This window comes from Mesocricetus auratus, unplaced genomic scaffold, assembly GCF_017639785.1.
Source record: "Mesocricetus auratus isolate SY011 unplaced genomic scaffold, BCM_Maur_2.0 Super-Scaffold_100028, whole genome shotgun sequence".
NCBI classification, from domain to species: Eukaryota; Metazoa; Chordata; class Mammalia; order Rodentia; family Cricetidae; genus Mesocricetus; species Mesocricetus auratus.
In genome coordinates, this window is record NW_024429209.1 from 16262416 (window position 1) to 16277092 (window position 14677).

General features: G+C 48.1%; 1 protein-coding gene across 3 annotated transcripts in view; it reads left to right on the plus strand.

The window, feature by feature from the left end:
- Positions 1–14677, plus strand: part of Tshz2 (teashirt zinc finger homeobox 2) — a 440107-nt gene that overhangs the window by 249958 nt on the left and 175472 nt on the right. Inside the window, exon 2 of one of the 3 annotated variants that reach the window (XM_013116678.3) lies at positions 1760–4693. In XM_013116678.3, the coding sequence (XP_012972132.1) occupies positions 1760–4693 (2934 nt within the window). Of the gene's footprint in view, positions 1–1759; positions 6721–14677 lie in introns of those variants that run through there. The other 2 variants (XM_040732660.1, XM_005074453.4) reach the window with 2 other exon arrangements.

Below are 14677 nucleotides of genomic sequence, written 5' to 3' on the forward strand. Positions count from 1 at the left end.
CAGCATTTAGGAGGCAGATGCAGGGGACCCTCAGAGCAAGCTGGATAGATAAACCAGCTGAATGAGCCAGCTCTAGCTGTAAGTGAGAGACCCTGCCTCGATGTATAAGGAGGAAAGGCACCAAGGAGATCTGCATCGGTCTCTTATAGCCACACAAAGCTGCACACATGCCCACACACATTGCACACATGCTCATACACATGTGAACATGCATACACAGCCCAAAATGCATTTGCAGTGGATTTACCTAGGTACCACGGGAGGATAATTTCTCAATTAAAATTCTCCATCAACAGCAACAGCTTTGGTAACCCTACCTACTGCCCCCTTCTTCCTAACTCCCTTCTCTTTGAACTCTCTCTGCTAGCCTTGAGCTCAGGGACACTTCCCTTCCAAGATTTAGTTTTGGTGGATGGAAAGAACAGAACCTGATCTAGGGGTTTTGTTTTGTTTTTTTTCCCATACCATCAAGAGGGAGAGTGATGTTTATGAGGAAAACATTGCATTAAGAGCATGCTAACCTTGCAGATTTGGAGCTGTGTCTCTTTTGCATGGGGGCATCTTTGGTTGCATTCTATCCACCTGACTCTAAAAGGCCAGGTGGAGAAAATGAACCCACGGGCATAAATAGTCACATTTGCCATCGGCACTGATGGATATCTGTCCATTAATTCTCTTTCGCACCCGCTCTCTCGTGCCTTCATTTTCCCTATGCAATTACTGGCCCTCCGTCCTCTCAGAGAAGGGAAAGCATACATTCCCCAATAGCATTTTGCATCCACAAATCAACTATGTAATTGGCATCTCATGACGGGTACCCACAAATCACGGTGCATTTGAAATTACAGGAACAAGATCGAGAGAGTATTTTTAGCCGTGTCTGGAAAGGTCTTCATAAACCCATGTGAGAATAATAGACTAGCCCCCAAACCTCCCATTCTAACACCATTCCCCATTATTTTAAAATCATTGTATTTGCTGAGCTTACATAATTTTTCAGCCATTGGTAGGAGATTGTATTTGCATACTCCATGGTCTCTCTCCCAGCAACTCTCTATAAATAAAAAACGTTACAACAGAAAGACACGGCCTATCACAGATAAAATGGTTATGCGTCCCGGTTCCTATTTAGATGCATGCATGCCAATACTCCTAAGTATCTTGGGACAGTTTGCCATTGAAGTGCTAGGGACCAAACTAACTTTCTTATAAGCCAACACGCTCCTGTACTGTGGTGCTAATAGGATTTGTATTTCAGTCTAGATTTCCCAAAAGCCGTATACATGAGTTTAGCCACTGCCTCGTTATAGTAATATCAGAATGATATTTGATCCCTAAATTGTTAACTTGTGATAGTAATCACTCAGAGAATTATGTCTTTGCCGAGTTAAAAAGGAACAGCCAACGGATGTCACAAAAGACATCATTTGGGGCCTGGAGATGTACTCGGTTGTCATAGTGTTCACCTAGCATGCATAAAAGCCAGGTTCATTCACGGCACCACACACCTGAATGTGATGTGCAATGCTGGGGAGTCAGAGGCAGGGGGATCTAAAGCTCCTGTCCTGCAACATAGCTGCGCTACATGAGGCCCTGCCCTCAAACAAAATTGCGTCATTTGTCTTTCCCCCATCTCTGTTGCTTGCAGCTGGTAAAAGTATAGATTCAGTTGCTGTTCAGTTCCGCCCGGGTAAGCAGGGGCACGGGGATGGACTCCGTGAACCGTTATGTTTAGTTTGTCTCTCTGCGTCTCTTGCAGGCTATGCCCAGGAGGAAGTGCTGAAGGAAGAGGAAGAAATTAAGGAGGAAGAGGAAGAGGAGGAAGACAGTGGGTCGGTGGCTCAGCATCAGGGCAGCAACGACACTGGGACAGACGAGGAATTAGAAACGATCCCAGAGCAGAAAGGCTCCTTCAGCTGCCAGAACTCTCCAGGGAGCCACCTGTCCAATCAGGACGCAGAAAACGAATCTCTTCTGAGTGATGCCAGCGACCAGGTGTCAGACATCAAGAGCATCTGTGGCCGAGATGCCTCGGACAAGAAAGCGAAGGCTCACCCCAAGCTTCCAAGCGAACCCCATAACTGCATGGATAAAATGACAGCCGTCTACGCCAATATCCTCTCAGATTCCTACTGGTCAGGCCTGGGCCTCGGCTTCAAACTATCCAACAGCGAGAGACGGAGCTGTGACACCCGCAATGGCAGCAGCAAGAATGATTTTGATTGGCACCAAGACGCCCTGTCCAAAAGCCTGCAGCAGAACTTGCCTTCCCGGTCTGTCTCTAAGCCCAGCCTATTCAGCTCCGTGCAGCTGTACCGGCAGAGCAGTAAGATGTGCGGCTCGGTGTTCACCGGGGCCAGCAGGTTCCGCTGCAGGCAGTGCAGCGCAGCCTACGACACTCTGGTAGAGCTGACCGTGCACATGAATGAGACAGGCCACTATCAAGATGACAACCGCAAAAAAGATAAGCTCCGACCCACGAGCTACTCAAAGCCCCGGAAAAGGGCCTTCCAAGACATGGACAAGGAGGACGCGCAAAAGGTTCTGAAATGCATGTTTTGCGGTGACTCCTTCGACTCCCTGCAGGATCTGAGCGTCCACATGATAAAGACAAAACATTACCAAAAAGTGCCTTTGAAGGAACCGGTACCAGCCATTTCCTCTAAAATGGTCACACCAGCCAAGAAACGTGTTTTCGATGTCAACCGGCCCTGCTCCCCTGACTCCACCACAGGGTCGCTTGCAGATTCATTTTCTTCCCAGAAAAATGCCAACCTGCAGTTGCCCTCCAACAGCCGCTATGGCTACCAAAACGGAGCCAGCTACACCTGGCAGTTCGAGGCCTGCAAGTCCCAGATCTTGAAGTGTATGGAGTGCGGCAGTTCCCACGATACCTTGCAGCAGCTCACGACCCACATGATGGTCACGGGCCACTTTCTCAAAGTCACCAGCTCTGCCTCCAAGAAGGGAAAGCAGCTGGTGTTGGACCCGCTGGCCGTGGAGAAAATGCAGTCACTGTCTGAGACCCCAAACAGCGAGTCTCAGGCCCCTAAGCCGTCAAGCAACTCCGCCTCTGACTGCACGGCCTCTACCACCGAGTTAAAGAAAGAGAGCAAGAAGGAGAAGGCGGAGGAGGTCAACGAAGGCGAGCAAGGCGTGAAAAGCGAGGACTATGAAGACCCTCTACAGAAACCTCTCGACCCTACCATAAAGTACCAGTATCTAAGAGAGGAGGACTTGGAAGATGGCTCAAAGGGTGGTGGGGACATCCTAAAGTCGCTGGAGAACACTGTAACCACAGCCATCAACAAGGCCCAAAACGGTGCTCCCAGCTGGAGTGCATACCCGAGTATCCATGCAGCCTACCAGCTGTCAGAGGGTGCCAAGCCACCCATGGCAATGGGCTCCCAGATACTGCAGATCAGACCCAACCTGGCCAACAAGCTAAGGCCGATCGCACCCAAGTGGAAAGTCATGCCGCTTGGCCCTGTGGCCCCAAACCTGGCCCTGTACACTCAAGTTAAGAAGGAGGCAGAAGACAGAGAAGAGGTCGTGAAGGAGCGTGGGAAGGAAAGTCCCCACGGAGAGGCCGCCTCTCTCAGCCAGTCTGAGGGGGAGTGTTTCTCCAAAATCGAAGCGCCTTCAGAATCCAGAAAGGCTGAGCCCTGTCCCCTGAAGGAGGAAGAGAAGCTGCTGAAAGAGAAAGCAGAGCCCTTAGAACCAGTGTCTTCTCTCAGCAACGGATGTGCACCGGCTAACCACACCCCGGCCCTGCCTGGCATCAACCCGCTCAGCGCCCTGCAGTCGGTCCTGAACAACCACCTGGGCAAAGCTACGGAGCCGCTGCGCTCGCCTTCCTGCCCCAGCCCCAGCTCAAGCACGGTCTCCGCGTTCCACAAGCCCACTCTCGGCATGGTGGACAAGCCGGTCATCAGTCCCTCCTCCACCAGGCCGGCCAGCGTGTCCCGGCACTCCCTGTTTGAGAACAGCGACCAGCCCATTGACCTGACCAAGTCCAAAAGCAAGAGAGCCGAGTCCTCGCAAGCACAATCCTGCACGTCCCCCCCTCAGAAGCATGCCCTGTGTGACATTGCCGACATGGTCAAGGTCCTCCCCAAAGCCACCACCCCAAAGCCAGCTGCTTCCTCTAGGGTCCCTCCTATGAAGTTGGAAATGGATGTCAGGCGCTTTGAGGATGTTTCTGGCGAAGTCTCAACTTTGCACAAAAGAAAGGGCAGGCAGTCCAACTGGAACCCCCAGCACCTTCTCATCCTGCAAGCGCAGTTTGCCTCCAGCCTCTTCCAGACATCAGAAGGCAAATATCTGCTTTCTGACCTGGGCCCACAAGAGCGGATGCAGATCTCAAAGTTCACAGGGCTCTCGATGACCACAATCAGCCACTGGCTGGCCAACGTCAAATACCAGCTTAGGAAAACAGGTGGGACAAAATTCCTGAAAAACATGGACAAAGGGCACCCCATCTTTTACTGCAGTGACTGTGCATCCCAGTTCAGAACCCCCTCTACTTACATCAGCCACTTAGAGTCTCACCTGGGCTTCCAAATGAAGGACATGACCCGGATGGCAGCTGACCAGCCAAGCAAGGCGGAGCAGGAGATCTCGCGGGTGTCGTCGGCTCAGAGGTCTCCGGAAACAATAGCTGGCGAAGAGGACACAGACTCTAAATTCAAGTGTAAGTTGTGCAGTCGGACATTTGTGAGCAAACATGCAGTAAAACTCCACCTAAGCAAAACGCACAGCAAGTCACCCGAGCACCATTCCCAGTTTGTAACCGACGTGGATGAAGAGTAGTTCTGCAGGTATGGGTTTGCTCCCAGGCGATGGTGGCCGTGGCCTTGTGAGGAGCGTGTTCAGAGGATATGGGTCTGCCTAGAGGCAGAGGGTGTCTCCCGAGGCCACGCAGGACCGTAGCTTGCTGGCATAGACTTACTTTTTACTAAAGACGGAACGTGCTGAGTAGGTCCCAGCCATTCCCCCATGCCCTTCAGGTTAGCAGGGGAGCAGGATGCAAGGCATCTGAGAGATATAGGCTCATGTTTGCTTATGGAGCTTCGGGACACACAAATTCCCTTAGCAGTCTGAGGCCCGACCTCCAAGAGGACTAGATTCCATGTTGCCGTCTGCCTTCCCACAGCAGTGATAATACAGAGTGGGGAAGAGGCGAGCGCCGGAGTGAAGATGGAGCCCATCATATACAGAGATAGCTTAATCAGTTCACGAATGGCTTCATGTTATCTTTATGGTTCTTGCAATGAACACATTCTGTAGCTGACTCTTATTAATGGCTACCTTTCCATTCCTCTTTTTCTTTCCTACATTCATTTGCCTACAGAAGAGCAGGTACCCCTCGAGGGGGAGAGTTGAGGTGCACTCTTCTCCATGGAAGAGGGAGATGAGAATGGAGGAGGCTTTTGTTCCTCTCTCTCCTTTTGGTTTTCTCTAGGATAAGGTCGGGATCGAGCCCACCATTAACAGACACAGGTGCAAAGCATCCCCGAGAGTGTATTTTGTCAATAGAGATGGATGGCTCACAGCCCGCATATGGTCAAGTGCATAGGGTCCATCCCATAGCTTCAAGGTAATTTTAATTGAGCTGGACGTACAGTTAGGTGGCAAAGCGCTTGCCCGGCATGCATAAAGTCCTAGGTTCAAGCCCCAGTACTGAAAGGAGAAAAGAATCTGTACCATGTATCATAGAAGTTCATGCCTTGTATAGTTACCAGTATCCAGGTTACTTATGTCACCTCCAGGAGAAAGGACAGACACCAAAGGCAAACAAACACCTTAGCGGATTAGTCACATAGGCTGTGTTCAGATGCTGAGCACAAGGCTGGATGCGGACAAAGCTCTCTCACGGGTTTCCTCTGCTTCCTTTTCTCTCCCCTCCAGCATGACACTCCCATACTCTAGGGACCCCAACACATATTTAGGTTGGCCTCTGCCTGGGGCCCCAACACAAGGACCCAACATGAGCTAAAGCTTCTGCATCTCCCAGCCCAGCTTATGCCCCCACAGCGTTACAGATCTGCTCTTAATTAATTCACGACAAAGTCTGGAAAGCTGATAATGGCATATCATATGAGCCCTCGCCAGCCCCTATTCTCAAAGCATTTGCCTTTCACAGAGGACTTCCGGGTCAGGCCCCACGGGTGTGGATAGTAGGGGAGCCTCTGGTGGAGAAAGGTTCTTGAATGGCCTGGCTCTGAGTGCGCAGAGGCAGGGAAGGTCTGAGTGTGAGGATGGTCAAAAGGAAAGGAAGGAAGTATGTGTTTGACTTGAGACTCCGCCCTCCGGGTAGGAACCCATACTTCGGACTTGGGTGGGCTGCAGTGAGGACCACGCCTGTTGTTTGCATGCTTTTGTCATGGAAATTCGATGTTCCGGGCAGATTCATCTCCGGTTTTCCAAGCATGACTGTACATCTTACCTTATTGAATGGAAAGCTACTTTGCATCTGTTGAACCCACACATGAGCTTGGGTTCGGCCACGTGCTATTTATTTGCCATACCACATTTTAAATTTTTCTGTAATTAGCCATTATGCTCTTCTGGTCCTTAAAAAAAAGGTGGAGATACGTAAGTACCTAGAGACAAGATGTATGTTTCAAATCTAATAATTGTGGGTCCAAACTGCAGGGAAGAGAACAAATAGGTGATGTTTATTTTGTGCTATAATAAAGGTCGATTTTCCACCTGTTAGGTCTGTAATCATTTTTTTTAACTGCGATATGTAAATAGGGAGAAGGGAGGAAAAGGAAGGTTTCATTCACCCCAAATCAGAACCTAGAGAAGTGAAAACCAACCAGTAATTAGGGGAATGTGTACAAAGGCTACTTGTAAATCCAAAAGCTACATGGGTAAGATTGCTATTTTTGCATCTGTCCACATTTGTACAGAATAAATACTTCTAATTTATGACAGTCTTATCATTCCATAGAATAGCAAAGCTCTGTCTTCACGCATTCCCTGCCATGCTGGAATGTCAGACAGAGTTGACATCAGAGGTTTGGAGCCATTCCATCCAATGGAAGCGTGCCATGTGTGTTGAGAGAAAATGTGGGTGCTGGGTGTGCTTACATTTAGAGAGAAGCTATTCCAATCTGCAAATGTTTGCCCCCACGTGTGACAAGGTGATGCTTGAAGCTCGGCTTGTCTGGGAAAGAGCACTGGACTAGAGCTATTCGTGTAAGCCCCAGCCACTTCTTAGAACTTATGCGTGTGATAGTTTGTTTTTGTTGTTTTATAATTTTGTAAGATTTATTATAAAAGAGAAAAATTGGTGGTTTTAAATGTCCACAGGCTTCTACTGTCATTTGGAATTCTAATCTTAGGTGATATGAAAAAAATGACATATTTTAGAAAGACATCAGGAGATGATGGGAAACTCAAGAGTTTACCATCCCCACGTGTTTCTAAATGGCCTGAATTCTGACCTGAAGTTTCTTTCCTTTCTTGCGCCTACCTTAAATCCTACGAACACCCTGCCAAGGAGCAAAGGCAACTGTCCAGTTAAAATCCCTTCAGAAGTGTTAAGTGGGCATCCATCTCCTCTTCTGTTTCAGCATGTATTTGTATATACCTTTAAAAGTCTCTTGCTCTTGACTAGAAATTAAACAGAGTAAATCATTGAATCTCAAATGCATAAGGACTTCAAATTATAGTCATTACCTCGTAATATAGTGTACGCATTTAACAGCACACCTAACCTTGAGACTGCTGGCAGAAATGTATTCTAGTCCAACAAGCTACCTGCCACTTCTGTTATGGATGGCTTGATGAAAATGTATGTTCGGGGTGAAATGCATGGAAGGCTGCCAGATAAGATAAAGGATGGACGTCTAATCCAGTTGAACTTGCCCTTCAGATAAACCACGGAGTCTTAGTACAGCTGTGTCCCAAATATCGTGTGGACCATAGTCTTGTTTTCAAAAAGGAGCCATTGTTTACATGAGATTCATTTTTAACATGGAAACCTGTAATTCTGCCATTATTAAACATGTAGATTACAAGCCAATCTAGGAAGAACCAAACAGGCTGGAGTCATTAAGGCCTGCAAGAGGCACCTGCCATTTCTCTGTCCATTAAAGGAAGTCCCTTCTTCCCATCCTTCCTCCCTCCCTCCGGTCCTTCCATCCCTCAGCAAATGGTGGTTGTGTTTTACTGCACACCACATTCTGTTTAGTGATAGGACGTAGCGGTGAGCCAGCAGGAACACCAATTATGCTAGCAAACTGCCGGGATTTGCAGCAATCGCTTCACAAGCATCACGTCATACTATATCTCACAAACAGCCCCTGGCTCGGTTCCAAGAAATAATGACATAGACACAGCACCACGTTTCCCAAGGTCCCGCCACCTCTGGCCTTCACTTACACATTAGCTCATATCAAGAAGGCCATTGCCCCATGGCAAACATGGTAGTGATCCCAGGAAATACAATAACAGCCAAGAGGAGAGTCTGCTGCCGTGGAGGCCAGTGGTAGATCGCAACTCCAGGGGAGCTGATGAATGGAGTGCATAGGAGAGACCCTTCCCCTGCCCCAGGGAAACAAAGATGGGGAGCATTCTTCCGGGGGAGTATTTGGATGCTCAGGTCATCCACCCTGGCATTGAACTTCATACCATCCTCCATGCCCAACCCTGTTCTATTTGTGAGGTGGGGACATGATAGCCTGCTCAGAGAAAGGATCTGAAATGACATAGATGCATGTGATCACCTTGCAGAACACCTGGTACCCATCAGTCCATGAAAGGAAGTCCTGCAGAACCCTTACAGCCTTTGTCTGTCCTACAGTCTCAGCGGAAGTACCTTGAGTCTACAGTCCTCTCAGTTGACTGATTCGTGTCCAGATAGCCTTTGATTGTGGCAGCAACAGCAAAACGATCATTTACTGGCCTCTTCCTATGAGTCAGGAAGGGTTACACTCGGCATCCTCATTTTGAAGGAAGAGAATCCTTAGTGAATAGGTTTCCACCGTCGCACCATTCACACACAGTCAGCAAAGGTGGGAGTTCCAACCTCAAATACCACATGTCTGTCCGACGTTCATCCGCTGTCGGCCACCCTTCGTCTCCTGCTCCTTGCCTGAATTGAGGGCCCACCGCATGACTGACAGACAGCGCAGGGAAGAGGCTGGAACACATGGGTAAGAGGTGTGCCAAAAATAAGGCTTCCCCCCAGGGCTTCTGGGAAACTCGAGCTGTAAACGAATCAAAATTCTGCGTGGCCTAATGACAGACATGCGTTATAAGAAATGTGTCCTCATGCAATTTCCCTATTGCATGGACATCGAGGAGTCAGCACAGACAGCTGTGGTGTCACTGAGTACTGGATCTCAGGAAACAACCACAATACACCACAACAGCAATATCACACAGAAATATGGGGACCTAGGGAAGACCTGTGGGGTGATACGGGCACTTTCCTTCCTGTCATTTTGGTTCCCCCATTTAGTCGTACGACACACATTTGTATAAAGCATCTAACCAAGACACTACCCAAAGCCACATGGACATAGTGTATACATCATCTTGGCTCTCAGGGACTCATTTTAGGCAAACAAAATAAGATGAGATCAAGTGTGTTCAGGGTGGTATGGTCACAGGTGGAGACAGTTGAGGAACCAGGAAGTGGGGTTATGTCGGGGGTTCTGGCCCTTCTCAAGCAACAACAGCCAAACGCAGAATCTCTCCTAACTTGTTTTTTTTTTTTTTCGTTTCCCTTGAGCGATCTGCCTTACCTTCCCGGGCACGTCGGCCCGTTGCACTTTCCCCTCATTTGGGCTTCTGAGCGCTCAGTCTTGACGTGCGTAATTCGATGCTTTAATATAGATCAACATTGTTTTTAATTTACCCCAGTCTGCCATCACTATCATCTTTTCATTTAACCAGACGTGATTCTGAGGGGTTTTTTTTCTCTTTTGCTAAATTGAAACTCCATGAGCGACAGGGAGTGCAATGTTTTAATTAGCTCATATTTTTTATATGGATTTATGTCTTTAAAATACATTTGTGTAATTCTTCAGCTAAATTAAAAACGTCTTTCTGCAAAAGCGAGGAGGGAAAATAAAGACTAAATTGCGTCATTAGGTTAGGATGATGCGCGAAGAAGGGGCGGGGGACCCGGCTGAGGGACACAGCACACGCAATTGCAGGGGCCGTTTTGAACTTGCCCTTCATTTAATGAAGTCCTTCTCTACAAAAGCATTTAAAAATAAGGCTGTGGAGGGCGGGGTTTCAAGGTTCCTCGTAAGTAAACAGTCCCTTACCTTCCATGAGCTAGCTCATTTTAAAGCCAACCTGCCGCAAAACAAAACAGGAAAATACGAGTCGCAATGATAAACCGTTTCCCTCTGCATTTCTCTCTTTGTCTGTTTTTTTTTAACTATCAAGTTTAAAGCTTTCCACGATGCTTTTTTTTCTACTTTATAGGAGACAAGTGACATTCCGTGGTAAATGCGAGAAAAAGCCATGCAGAACTGCGATCTCTCTAATGCACTGACACTAACTTGCCCTCTATTGTTGGAAATGAGCAGGCACTCATGATTGTTCATCAAACAGCTCCTAATGCTGTTAAGGCATTCAGCTATAATTTCTCCTTGCATTTATAATTACTGTCATAGACTGCACACCTCGGTGAGCAGATTAAAGCTATAAACTATTTAGCCGCGGCTCTCCGACGAGGGACTTGATTTGTCTGGCAGGAGGTATTTGTTAGGGAGCTTGACACTTCACATAAAAACGACTCAACTTGATGAAGAACAATGCAGTTTGAGCAATGCGGGGGTTTTAAATCAGTGGGGACGCCACGCCCTGAAAGAATCACAGGGCAGTTTGTTAAACGATATGCAGGCCAGAGGGATGCAGGATGCGCTAGGCTACCAAAATAAGAGGATCCACTGCTGCTCGGCTGCCTTTTCTCCACTCTCCTCTGGAAGATCCGGAGTTGGTGGAAAATCTATGTGTTTCATGCTTTGAGGTGAACCCTTCGTAAATGCTATAGGAGGCTCATCTGGCAAGAGAGAGGGATGTTAACACCCCCCCCCCAGGACAGGAAACTGTGGCTCGAGGGAAAAAACACACTCAGGATGCCGGGAGTGTATGGGAGATCGTTGGGTGGCTTTTCTGCCCACTTAAAACATTTATGTGCTTGTGTGTGAGAGCGTGTAGGCACATGATATATTCAAGTGTGAAGTGTGTTCCCATCAGACTCACTGCATGACTTTTAGCTATAAAAGTGAACAAGGGTATTTTCTAATGCTGTTATCTTGTAAGTGCTGGTACTCCTGAACCAGGAACTATTGGTATCTGTGAGTTGTTTGTGTATGTGTGTTAGTTTGCATTGCTGGGAATTGAACTCAGAGCCTTGAACATTCTAAATAAGAACTCCACCTCTAAGATACACACATACACACACACACACACACACACACACAGAGGGGGGAGGAAATCCATTGTATGTAGTGATAACTTTCACAAGAATATTTTCATGTCCTTTGAATATATTCACCCCCCTCCCCACCTGCCTGCTATTCCCATTCACCTCCCCAGTTTTGTGTCTTTTGTGATAGGCTCTCTGTATGTATCCCAGGCTGGTCTTGAACTCACAGACATCCTGTTTCTGCTTGCCTCTCTGTGCTTGGATTTCAGACCTGCTTGATAGACTTTTTCATGGACGTTGATTGACAGTGGAATCATTCTCTACCAGCCCACACCTCATGGCCATAAATAAATACAAACTCATTTTGAAAGCGTCACTCGGGATCAAGACCTGCAGAGTGCCTATAGATAGTCAGAATCAGGTGCTTGTATTAAAATATCAGGGAGTGTCAAATGCAAGGGCCCAAGAGCCAGAAGGTAGCACACAGATCCAGCAGGCTGGGCACAACTGTGGCAAATTAAAGCAAGGAACCCCTGTGTAGCTTTACATGATGACAAGGAAATCCTCCCCTTTATGGGAAGACATTTAGTGTTCACATCGGGATTTTTATTAGTGTGTTCTGGGTTGGTTGTTACTGTTTTGAAAACTCTTCAAGTTAAACATGTCACATCAGAAACCAAATCTAAGTTCTAAGTTACCAGTTTGGCAAGACAGATGGGGACAGAGGTGCCATTGCCTAGATTCTCCGTCCCCTTAAGCTCTATGACACTAGGGCCTCGTTTTGGCATCAGTGCTCCTCACCCAACAGTGGAAGAGCTGTGGGTTCCTCAGGTCACCCTTGCACAGAACAGAAAAGCAGCCTAGAATTTCTAAAGGTGTCAGCCATCCAGGTTTGCTGAGGACTTGGCAGGGAGAGTTCCTGGAGTTTGGGCAGTGACGAGAGAAATTTCTAACACGCTGGGCTGAGACGAACACCCAGTGTCCTTTGACAGCCTTTGCTCCTCCTTCCAAAGTCCACAGCCTCCTCCTGTTTCCCATAAGGACACTAGCCCATTGTGGGTACCTGTGCTCTAATCCCCATGACATTTCATCAATGGTAATGTCCCCAACACATGTGGGCCCATGGTATTTGCTCAGTCCTCACAGCAAATCTGTAAAGCAGATATAACTTCCCCTTGGAGAGTAAGAAACCCAGGCTCATCAGAGAAGGGGCACTGGGAATCTGAGACCCACGGCAGCAGGTAGCAGAGCTGTGGCACCAAGCCATACAGACCCCGGGGAATCTACGCTCAGGGCTGTTCACGCAGCACCAGCCTCCTGCATTCATCCCGGCTTCACGGTACACTGGACTCTTGGTGCTTCTGAGCTCTGTGCCTTTAAAGTGTGCAACATCTTCAGGGACCGATGTTTCAGGTCTGGGTGGCTATGGGCTGGGAAAGTGGCTCAGTGAGTAAAGCATTTTTCCTGGCAAGCGCAAGGACCTGGGTTGGATGCCCACAAGTCACGTAAAGCCAGAGGCAGTGCCTCGTGGCTTTAATCCCAGTGCTCCTGTGAGGAGATGAGAGGCAGAAGCAGGAGACACTCCAGAAGCCTGTGGGCAGCTGTCCTATGCATCAAAGGACCAAATGATAAAGAGAGTCTGCATTAGATAGCCTCCAGAGGTGGCCATCCAACCCTCACATGTGCACACGGCATGCCTACACCTGCATTTGCTTACACAAACAGGCATTCGTGAGAGAGTACAGACACACACACACACACACACACACACACACACGCATGCACGCACTCACGACAACAAAACTGTATGCACCTCAATAGGTCGACATTATCACAACATACAACTTGTTAAAAATAAAATAAAATAAGGGTCGCTATACCTCAGTTATGCTTACTGAAAACAATGGAATGTTCTTGCATGCCCAAATGCTACCTAGAAAGCTAGGGGCCCAGAAACACTCTGCCCCCGGCCAGTTTTAACGCCGAACCAACATTAGCTCTCGCAAGCCACCCAGTATTCTTACCACCATACAAAGGTCCATGGCTCAGTCAAACTCCTGTACAGTGACATTGACCCTCAGTGGTGGCTTCATGGCACATACAGACTACCATGTGAAGCTCTCCTCATTCACTCAGGCGCCAAAGTCAAGCCCTTCCTGTTTGCCCCCTGCAAGCACTTCTCATGTGTCCCGTGCTCTTCAAATCCCAAGGAGGACATAAGCAAGACGGGCAAGTCCCAGGTGTGGATGCTTGCCAGACAGATGCAGAGTGTCACAATGAAGGCTCGTCAGAGGCTTTACGGGAGTTCAGGAAAGGTCTCTTGAGTGTCACCTCCAAAAACAAATTGGTGAAATTTCATCGCCACCGAGCAATATCAGGAGATGGGACTCTCCAGGCAGGATTAGGGTTAGTGGCCGCCATCATGGCCATCTGCCAGTTACCCTGGGAGTGAGCCTGCTATGAGTGTGAAGTTTGATAAGAAAATTTAGTTGGGGCGCTGAGGATGTAGCTCAGTGAGTAAAGTCCTCGCCTAGCATGTTTGAATCGCTGGGTTCCATTCCCAGCGCCATATGAGCCAGACACGGTGAGGTGCACCTAAAATATCAACAACGGAGAAGTGGAGGCAGGAGGATAAGAAATTCAAGGTCACCGCTGGCTACAGTGCTGCTAGAGTGTTCTTGTTCCACCAGATCCCGCTGCCCTTCTCAGCCCCAAATAAACACACAAGACTTGTATTAATTACAACACTGTTGGCCGATAGCTAGGGCTTCTTATTGGCTAGCTCTGACTTAATTATTAACCCATTTCTATAAATCTATGTATTTCCATGTGGTCTTGGCTTACCAGAGAATGCCCAGACCTGTTACTCCTTTGACAGCTACATGGCATCTCTTCAGGGAGCCTCTCTCTTCCTACCTTTCCCAGAATTCTCCTGGTCTCCTAGTCCCGCCCATCTTCCTGCCTCTATTGGCCACACAGTGTTTTATTCATCAACCAATAAGAGAAACACATATACAGAAGGACGTCCCCCATCACTACACAGTGAGCTCAGGGTCAGGGCCAGCCTGGGCTGCTTGTGACCTTGTCTCAGGATGAGAAAGGGGAAGGAGATGTGTCTGATTCCCTTCTTCTAGTATGTGATACCTCCTGGCAATGACAACAGAGCCCACATTACACAAGCTCTCATCAAAGGCAGCCTCTTGTCGTGGACTTCCCAGTGCCACATGCCAAATGCATTTTTATGTAACCTATCGTTTACCCCCTGGAGATACTGTG